This window comes from Brassica rapa, chromosome A04, assembly GCF_000309985.2.
Source record: "Brassica rapa cultivar Chiifu-401-42 chromosome A04, CAAS_Brap_v3.01, whole genome shotgun sequence".
NCBI lineage: Eukaryota > Viridiplantae > Streptophyta > Magnoliopsida > Brassicales > Brassicaceae > Brassica > Brassica rapa.
Genome location: NC_024798.2, coordinates 7768906 through 7779802, shown reverse-complemented (window position 1 = coordinate 7779802; position 10897 = coordinate 7768906). Strand labels below are relative to the sequence as shown.

At 34.7% G+C, this 10897-nt stretch overlaps 2 protein-coding genes across 2 annotated transcripts; one reads left to right on the top strand and one right to left on the bottom strand.

Annotated features, from left to right (window-relative positions):
- The first annotated feature begins 782 nt into the window (after positions 1-782).
- Positions 783-6328, top strand: LOC103849174 (ABC transporter G family member 19). Its single transcript, XM_009125980.3, has one exon. The coding sequence runs from the start codon at positions 3823-3825 to the stop codon at positions 6094-6096; it is 2274 nt and encodes a 757-aa protein (XP_009124228.1). The 5' UTR covers positions 783-3822; the 3' UTR covers positions 6097-6328.
- Positions 6304-8871, bottom strand: LOC103849173 (GDT1-like protein 3). Its single transcript, XM_009125979.2, has 10 exons — positions 8633-8871; positions 8440-8539; positions 8305-8373; positions 8059-8181; positions 7892-7990; positions 7736-7808; positions 7261-7349; positions 7004-7087; positions 6800-6859; positions 6304-6674 (listed from the first exon to the last, which is right to left on the bottom strand). The coding sequence occupies exons 2-10, from the start codon at positions 8512-8514 to the stop codon at positions 6486-6488; spliced, it is 861 nt and encodes a 286-aa protein (XP_009124227.1). The 5' UTR covers positions 8515-8539; positions 8633-8871; the 3' UTR covers positions 6304-6485.
- Between the last annotated feature and the right edge of the window lie 2026 nt (positions 8872-10897).

The following is a 10897-nucleotide window of genomic DNA, read 5'->3' as shown; positions in this document are numbered from 1 at the left end:
TCGGGTTTCGGTTTAGTCCAATCGGGTTTCGGTTTTTCGGGTTTATCAAAATCAGTCCCATTCGGGTTATATGAAAATTCGGTTCGGGACCGGTTCGGGTTCTATCGGGTTCGGGTCGGGTTTAGTAAATCTTCAAAGAACCGGTATAACCCGATGTACTTTCGGGTTCGGGTCCCAATCGGTTCTTCGGTTTAAATGTACCTAATTTATATCTACTTTGTAACCAAAAAGTAACTAAAATCGGTTCTTTGGTTTTAAAATACTTGATTTCTACCTATTTTGTAACCAAAACATAAATAAAATCGGTTCAAAAAAAAAGAAAGGAACATCAAATGTAATCATTTAAAATCAAGTGAAAGGTAAACATAGTTATTGATCGAAAGAAAACCAAATAAATGAAAGCATGAAACGAAAATCAAGTTCTCACGAAATGAAAAACATTATTCAATGAAAAATAAAACCCAAATCTAAAAACTTCAACCTTCAACCATCAATCTTCATATAATAGATAATTATTTTAGATGTTTAATATATTTTGAATACATATTAGGAATTGAGATCATGTTTGATACAAGTTCTTTTTGGAAATTTTGAATGTTTCGGGTTCTATTGGGTATCCATTTAGATTCGGGTTCGGTTCGGATAATACCCATAACCCGAAATACCATAAAACAAGATCCATTCGGTTTTTATGTCGGGTTCGGATCGGTTCGGATTCATTTTTATCGGGTCGGGTTCGGTTCGGATTTTCGGGTTCGGTTTATTTGCCCAGCCCTATCTCTAGCCATTGGAACCATCCCCAAACGGATTCAAGATGGTGTGTGGACTCGACGCAAAGCCTTGAGCGTCTGCCAAACATAATTATAAAGCTACGTTGTTTGGATCGATATCAAGCCCCTTCGTATAAACGTCGATGACATCCTCGCGCTGATTCAATCCTAAGTGAGCAGCTCTCTGTAACCTGAGAATCAATGCTTAGGTTCATCGGTTTGACAAACCAATAATATGATCGGACTATCAAAATTGTTAAATACGTACAAAACTAATAAATCACGGTGGTTTCTCACCGTAGTTACCTGCTCGTCAAGGAGGAGCATGTCGACACGAAGAATATGGTCGATTTAATTCAAGAGAGTGGGATGAGTGATTTATAAGACGTAAATGAATGGATTAATGTATTCAGGTGACGAAAACTCAGGCCGTTACAGAGACACTGCCGGAGGTGGTGAGATGTGAAGAGTCACGCGACACTCTTCTGATCGTGAAAAAAAAAAAAGAAGAAAACTCTGATGACATCTGGGCTTTGATAGAGAAAACATAAAAAGCCCATAGAAGAAATCAGATTAAAAAAAACGAAGCCCACATTTCTAAGGTCTTGCTGACGTGTCAAAAACGACTCTCCTGATTGGATGATTTTAATGTCCTACGTGGACAGGCTCTCTGATCAGTATATGCTCCTTTTAGTATAGGTTAGATATGGAGACAAAAATTTCAATTAGGTTATACAGAAGACTTCTTGGGAAGTCTTCTAAGAGAAAACTTCTTATAAAGTCCAATAGACCCTAATATCAAATACATGAGAAGACTTCTGGAAGATATTTGGAAGACTTTGCTTTATGCGAAAAACCTAAATTCTACTAAAATTTAAGCGGGAATATGTCAGAAGACTTCTTGGGAAATCTTCTCGAAGTCTTCTAGAAATTTTTCAAACCATAACCTAATAAAATAACTAACTAGATAGCAAAAAACAATTCATTAAACTTAAAATCAACTTATAAAGTGTTTAATATACACAAAATTAAACACATGTAGAACAATTGTTTTAAAAAAAGTTAAGATTCTAAAATTAAACCCTAAATACAAACAATACTATAACATATGTTACTAAACCCTAACCAAAGTCTTTTAAGAATCTTCCAGACCCTATAATCAAATAACTAAGCAAAAACACTTCCTTAAACTTAAAAGAAACTTAGAAAGTGTTTATATCAAATAATTAGATAGTCACTAAACACATATACGTCAAACTAAAAATAAAAATTAAAAGATAATATTTCAAAATCTAATCCTAAAAATACCAACAATACTATAACATATGTTACCAAACCCTAAACCGAAGGCTTTCATGAATCTATCTACATCCATTCATCTATGTTAAAAATAATTTAATTTTTGTAAAACTAAATTTCCATCATTTAAAAATGTTTATTAATACATGATTTTGATTTTTTTTCTCTTTCAAAATATTTTTTTATAAAATTTATTAATTACTTATAAGATCTAACACATGAGAAGACCCAGAAGACTCCTAGAAGATTTCGATTTAGGCGGGAAATCTAAATTCTTCTAAAATTTAGGCGGGGACCCTAAATACTACTAAAATTTAAGTGGGATATATCAGAAGACTTCTTGGAAAGTCTTTTGTGAATCTCTGAAACCCTATAATCAAATAACTAAACAATAAAACATTTCCTTAAACTTTTAAGATACTTAAAAAGTGTTTAAATCAAGTTATTAGATAATCTCTAAACACATATAGGTAAAAAAAAAATTTAAAAAAACAAAAGATAAGATTTCAAAATCTAACCCTAAATATACCAAAAATATTATAACATATGTTACCAAACTCTAAACCAAAGACTATCATGAGTTAATCTATTTTCACGCATCTATGTTGAAAATAATTCAATTTTAGTAAAAATAAATTTAAATCATTTAGAAATGTTTATTATTACATGATTTCACTTTTTTCCCATCAAAATATTTTTTATAAAAAAATTAAATTATTCTTAAGATTTGCTGAACGGGAAGACTTACAAAGAAATCTTATCTGTAAGTCTTCTCACGTGGAGGGTTATAATGGTAAAACTCAATACATGTTTTTTGTTTAGTCATAAGGAGGTTGTCGTAATTTCACTAGCCTTTTGGATTATTTTTGCATTTGATTGAATTTGTGGTACATTTTTTGTATTCAAAATCAAAATTTGAATCATTTTTGGCAATTTTCCCATTATAATATTATAAATCGTCTGTTTTACCATATCAGTTCAACACTTATAATTTTTGTTTTACAAAATATTGATTTTGTACTTTTGATGCAAAATTTTACATAAACCTTCGGTTTTATTCTATTATTTTAGTTTATTGATTAGAGATGTAAAATAAACTAGCGTACTGATAAACAAATTTGTAGAATTTTCAATAGTTCTGATAATATGCGTGAAAAACATTTATAATGAAATGAATGATCTAGTTTATCAGGTCAGGAATTTTTCGTCACTAAAAAAGCGTGTTTATGCACAAAACATCGCTTTAAATACAATTCGGTAGATGTCCCAATTTAAAATAGTACATGCGTGTATGGTATCAAATTGTTCCTGAAGTAGAAGAAGCCAAATTGCATTTTTTTCAACTATCACCAAGCCAATAAAAACGAAATACACGCTTGTCTTGGTTGCTCAATAACGTTTAAGTCGAAAATGAAACATCATGAAATAGTCTGGCTCTAGTACATGATGACGTTGTTTGTCGAGTTCTTACACACCACGTATAAGCTACTAACGTCGTCGCTCCTTCATGATTCACACAAATTATAGTATTTCCATTTTGAATATATTTTAAATGTTTTTGTTTCGAAGGGTACACAATTATTGTTTTTACTTCTTTTTTATTAACGGGATATATGGATCAAGCCAACTTGTCTTCGAGAGCGACGAATAGTCCAACTTCAATTTTTCAAATGACACCTAAAGTATTGTTTCATATCGTGTAGAGTGACAATTTAGTTCCAAGTAGGAATTGAACCCATGAGCGACGGGTATAATGCACAATTATTGTTTACTTATAAATACTCAACGTAGCGGACCACTCTTGTCCATTATTAAGAGAAGCAGTACTAAAAACAACAACGCTGTATTTTACTATTTTATCACTTGGCTAGCTCTAAAAATGCAACGTGCATTAGAGGAACCGCACTGTACCATTTCCGTCGGATCACCTACGCTCGTGGAGTTGCTGACAGACTGCGATAGTTTCCGGAAGGAAGAAGACTCGAGCTCTGTCGCCAGAAGCGATGATCCGGCTCATAGCATTATAGATGTCGAGGCTTTGCACGTAAAACCTGTGCGGTTCGTCTTAGCCTTTAACAATCTTGAATACAACGTGACATTTCGCCGGTGGTTTGATTTCTCGCGGCCGCGAAGCTCCGATACAGTGAAGACTCTACTCGATGATGTTTCTGGAGAGGCTTGTGATGGAAACATCCTCGCCGTTCTCGGTGCAAGCGGAGCCGGAAAGTCCACCTTGATCGATGCACTGGCGGGACGTGTTGCCAAGGAGAGTCTTAAAGGCTCTGTGACACTAAATGGAGAGAATGTTTTGGAGTCGCAGCTGTTGAAAGTGATATCAGCATACGTGATGCAAGACGACCTTCTCTTCCCGATGCTCACTGTTAAAGAAACCTTAATGTTTGCTTCCGAGTTTCGTCTCCCAAGAAGCTTCCCCAAGTCAAAGAAGATGGAGCGTGTCCAAGCCCTCATCGACCAGCTAGGCCTCAGAAACGCGGCGGACACAGTTATAGGAGACGAAGGACACCGTGGCGTCTCCGGTGGAGAGCGGCGACGCGTTTCGATCGGTATCGACATCATCCACGACCCTATTGTCTTGTTTCTAGACGAGCCTACGTCGGGGTTGGATTCCAGCAACGCGTTTATGGTGGTGCAGGTTCTGAAACGAATCGCTCAAAGCGGCAGCATTGTTGTTATGTCGATCCATCAACCCAGCACTCGTATCATAGACTTGCTTGATCGCCTTATCATCTTATCTCGCGGAAAGAATGTTTTTAGTGGCTCTCCGGCTAGTCTTCCTAACTTCTTCTCTAACTTGGGACATACAATCCCTGAGAAAGAGAACATCACTGAGTTCGCACTCGATGTAGTTAGAAAACTCGAAGGATCAACCGAAGGAACCAGAGAGTTGGTAGAGTTCAATGAGAAGTGGCAGCAAAGCAATCTTGGACTCAGCCAATCAGCTCGACCCACCCCACATGGCTTATCCTTAAAAGAAGCAATAATTGAGAGTGTGTCAAGAGGAAAACTAGTCTCGGGCTCATCATCTGGAGCTACTTATCTCACCTCCATGGAAACAGTATCTTCATACACGAACCCGTCACTATTCGAAACGTTCATCTTAGCCAAACGTTACATGAGAAACTGGATCCGGATGCCTGAGCTCCTAGGAACACGGATCGCCATCGTTATGGTCACTGCATTTCTATTAGCCACTGTCTACTGGAAGCTGGACAACACTCCAAGAGGTGCACAAGAGAAACTGACTTTCTTCGCATTTGTGGTGCCCACGACGTTCTACTTATGTTTAGACAATGTCCCGGTTTTTATCCAAGAACGATATATTTTCTTGAGAGAGACAACTCGCAATGCCTACAGAACATCGTCCTATGTCATCTCCCACTCGCTGGTGTCTCTTCCGCAGCTTATTGCTCCTTCCTTGGTATTTTCCTCGATAACATTCTGGACGGTTGGTTTGCATGGCGGGTTAGAAGGCTTCGTATTCTATTGTCTCATAATCTACGCCTCGTTTTGGTCTGGATCCTCCGTCGTTACTTTCATATCCGGTCTTGTTCCACATATCATGTTAAGTTACATGGTCACCATTGCCTATGTCGCCTACTGTTTACTCTTGAGTGGGTTCTACGTTGTCCGTGATCGTATACCGAGCTACTGGATTTGGTTTCATTACATTTCGCCGATAAAGTATCCATACGAAGCCGTGTTAATCAATGAGTTTGATGACAAGTCTCGTTGCTTTGTTAAGGGAGTCCAAGTATTCGAGGGTACCCTTCTTGGAGGAGTTAGCGATATGAAAAAGGTGGAGCTTCTTGAAACTCTAAGTAGATCTCTAAGCACTAGGATAACACAGTCCACGTGCTTGAGGACGGGGTCTGACTTACTTTCGCAGCAAGGTATTACTCAACTGAGTAAGTGGGATTGCTTGTGGATTACGTTAGCTTCGGGGCTCTTCTTTAGGATCTTGTTTTACTTCGCCTTGCTGTTCGGGAGCAAAAATAAGAGGACGTGAAAGTAGTCGCCATAAACATATTTAAATAAGGCTTGAAAACTTCAAAGTGTATTATTAGATTCTCGTTTGTTGTAGTTTTGAGCTATTCTAAAATACGGTGAATACGCTGGTCTATACGCTGCTTAAACGTTGAACGATGTTATCGAATATTACTATTCGGATTATCTTTTCTTTTTCCAAACAATTATGATTATCACTTCGTTACACTTAAAGCAAAAGCATTGGCATTGGATTACTTTGGTTTCGCCATCGAACCCATACAACGATCCAAGGGAAAAAAATAATACAGAGAGTTACTTTACTTAGACAATGTCGCTAACACTCATTCCTCGCAAGTAAAAGAAAGAAGCACATATAGGTTGCAGAAAATATGGGATAGAGCAAAACAACTATAGTGGAGGGTAGAAATAGGAAGAGACTGAAAAGCCAAGGAAGAGTAAGCCCCCAACAGTTGCGACCGTGCGTTGTGAGATCCTTGAAGCCAACATGCTTCCTCCTACAACCGCCAGCGATGTACAAATTGTGTGTCCTACCGATGCCCCTATCGCCACTCCTATAGCGTTCTTGTGCGTCGCCAACTTCACATGAGACACAAGTAGATTGTTTTAACCACACAAGTTTAATCTCAGCGGACAAAGTCCAAAGACTGGTTAGGTTTCGTAAGAAGTTAGATATATGAGAGATGAAAGGGGTTCTCTCTTACAGCTATTGTTGCAATCTGGCTACGGTCTCCCCATTCGGCTAGAAAGGTTAAGATGAAGGACTGCACATAGTAGATAAAAGAGATGGGTCAAAGTTCGAACCTTAAGAAATTCAAAGCTCAATTACTGGCAAGTATGATCAATAATATACTTTTAGCTGTAAACAAAACACTCGAAAGCATCTAAGATGCGGAATAGAAGAACACCTCTAGAAATATTGGGGTACAAAATCTTGAGAAAAAGCGACGGAAGGGTGTCTTCCCTTGGCCCGACTCAAGCTTCTCCTCAACCTTTACCACAGATAATGAGAAGTTAGTCAACGTCATAGTTCATAAACGAGTCCAGGAATAGCGAATGGAAAGATATTTCTAACTTTTAATGTGAGTAACTACTAAGAACGTTATGCAAAATCTATAGCAAGAAGGAAACAACTGGCAACACATGTGGGTCGAGAACTACTTACTTCCTCCATTTCCTTCTTCTGACTTGACTTTGAATCAGATGACCTCCAAGCAATGTAGAGAAGTCGTAGACCAAAAAACGCATAGAGTACTGCATGATCAAAGATGCATGATCCTTCAAGTGAGGACTCAGACTAAAAAACGAAGGACCCACATAAACTTCTAGTTAATGCTGACAGAAACATGAAAAATCAGTAATGATAGTTGCCTTTTCATTAAAAAAATTCAAAATCCTTACATTTGATAATGCGAGATAAACTTAGATACAAAGATATACAGTTCAAGTCAGCTACAGTTGCTAATTGTGATCATAATACGCATTAAAATATGATTGGACAAGTTGTAAGCTTCGGTCGACACAAAATGGAGAGGACAAAACTCATAACCATATAGTATACAGACTAGTGGTTACATACCCCTCTCAATATATCTCAGCTAACAAAAAAAGAAATGATAAGAATGGCGCACTCTACATACCTGTAGCAGCGCTATTAGTGTGCTTCCTCGAAATCAAGTTTGGCACTATCCTACCAAGTCCAGTAGAGAGTATCTATATAGAATAAAGGAAAAATCATAACGAATACACATACCCTTAACAGAAAAATGAAAATCCAAATAATCTTTAGCACTTACGGTCATAACAAACAAAGCTGAAAGTGCACCAGACAAAACAGTAGCTTTGGGGTGTCGCATAGCCATCAGTGCCGCTATTATAAAAGTCTCATCGCCAATCTGACATATGATGAGCAATAAAGATCACACTTTGTTATGAGTTGAACCAAATCAACACAAATGTTAACCTCGGTGACGAGAATCATGGAGAAACTCGAGAACAAAGCATCAAAGACACCAGGGCCAGTCGCTTCGAGGTTCAAACCAAGATTGTCACCAGCAGCATCAAGTCCAATTCGTTCAGTGCCAATCTTCAAATAAAATAAAGAATATTTGAAAAATTAAAGCTAGATTCCACCAGAATTCGAATCTGAAAAATAATATTAATAGAGAGATTCCAATTCGTAAAAAGAGCAAAAAGCAGATCGAATCACCATTCCACGACGGCCAAGCTCTTTACGAGATCCTTCCGATTCCTGCGTCTCATTATCAACCCCAGAGTCCTAGCAACAACCAGTTAATACATAAAGAACAAAGACGAATCCGTGGAGGAAAAATGGTATGTATACCTGCGCAGAGATGGCGGAAACGAAGATCAAGAAGAAGATGGTGGAGACGAGAAGCAGGCGAGTGATGGAACCCATGAGGTGATGCGAGAGTTGAACAGATCTGCGAAGAAAATGAATCGGTTTCAAATTCTAAATCTGAGAAAGTGAGAGAGGGAGGTTGGGGATCTGAGAAAATGATAAAAATTTTACTTACGAGTTACGATTCAGAAAATCATTGGGAGAATCGCTGAGGGCTTGGTGAGCGTGTCAACAATCCTTGTGATGCTGCTGCGAAACAGAGATCTGTGTGCGATTTGAATGGTCTGTTCTAATTTAGTTATATTAAAATTTCACACGGTTTCACATTATACACATATATATATATAAATACTAAAATATTTTTATATAAAAATTTACTACCTTCTTTTCACAAAAAAATGAAAAAAGATTAACAAAAAAATAGAATTTTGTGTGTTTTTTATAATAAATTTTAGATTATTTAGCAGTAATTTATAAATTTTTAGAAAATTAATTAAATTTATGAAATTACAGTTGATTTACTTAATTGGAAATTGATCATTGCAGAAAATAAAAAAATATTATATATACTTAAAAATTTAAATATATATATATATATATATTATTGTTTGGGACTTTAGACTATATTACAAAGTTTATATTCACTATAATTAAATGAATATTCTGAATGAATATTCTACCAACAAAAAAATATAATTAAATGTTGGGTTAGGTGATCGAGATTCCAATAGGATTTTGGTTTGGGTTCATCTGAGATATATGTTTAGGATCTAGTTAAATATGAAATAGTTTTGGTTTTGGATTTTAATCGGATTATCGATTCTAAAAATATTGATTTGTATTTGATTAAACTCAATAAATTTGTTTATGTTGCTTTTTCAAACTATATTTTTGTCTTTCAAAATAATTTTGAGAGACTCGTCTATCAACTATACAAAACTTTTTTTTGAAGTATATGTTACAACATCAAACATATCATGACAAAGCAAAACCGTGTACGAACGAGAATCATACATAATGAAACGTAAACAAACTAAAATTAATAATTAGCAACTCTATAAACCTAAGATATAATATTTAAACAATATTTTTTTATATATTAAAACACAAGTCACCTAACCAGTTAAAGATTGACACATAGTTTATGTTCTTCAAAAAAAAAAAAATTAGTTATGGACATCATAAAATCTAAGCCAATTACAAGTTTTTTAAATTATAAATAAAATTTCTATAACCAAAAAGAACTCCACGGCCTATAATTTCTAGAAACTGTAGGTAAATCCTTGATTTTCTTAGATTTATAATTTCATGACACAGTTCACAATTGCAAACTGTTTAATTGTTTATATTTTTTGTTTTAATTTTTTTTAGAAATTTAATTTTTATATTTATGGTTTCCTTTTTTACTATATTTGTGTTTTTCTTTGTAATTATATTTGTGTTTTCTTTTGTAATCATATTTATAAAATAATAGTATTTTAAAAGTTGATCCGGCATACGCTCCGTTCTTTGTAATTATAAGTCCGTTTCTTTGTAATCATATTTGTCTGTTTTTGATTTTGACCCGTAAATATAATGTTGGTTTGTATTTTTTTTTTTTTTTGTAAATATGTAACATTTTCTGTAAGTTTCTAATATGTTAAATTTTTTAATTTATATACTGTTATATAACTTAGAGTTATCCTAAAGTAGTGGTTAGTGTATATTTACAGAAAAATGTAGGGTTATGTAATAGGGTTAATTTTTTTCTTGCTTAATAACCGCCTTAATGTATTGGTTAGTGTTTAGATAAAATTAGATACATTTACATAAAAAGAATAATAAGTAATTTCTTAAATAAAGGGAATAAATATTTAGACATGATATTTATCAATACGTCATATTTTAATAGAATATATATATAAACGGTTGAATATTTAGATTTTTATGAGCTCGTACTGATCTTGTAATTAATTCCAGCTAAATCAATTATTAAATATTAATTTTGTGGAAAAATCTTAATGTATATGTATACCATTTTTTAATGATATACTAGATTTTGACACGCGCTTCAAAAACGCGGGTTTTCTTTGGATTGTAAATAAAAATAAATTAGTATTTTGAAATTATTGTACATTATTATGTTACAAAATCATATTATATCGAAGAAGATAATTTATTTTAAATTATGTAATTTATGAATTAGTTTATTTATGATTTTGTATGTACACTCTTATGTAACTTTTTTTAGGCATAAAAGCATTTACCCGATCCGTGAAACCAAACTAATATCGATCTTGAAATATAGGTGCGATATGGATTCGGGTCAGTACATAAGAGACATGACCAAGTACCCAAGTACCTGAAATGTTTTGTGTATATTAGGTCTATTTGAGTATTTTAGATATGTTTTTGGTATTACGAATATTTTTTAAGTTTTGGGTTCAGGTTTTAGATTTTA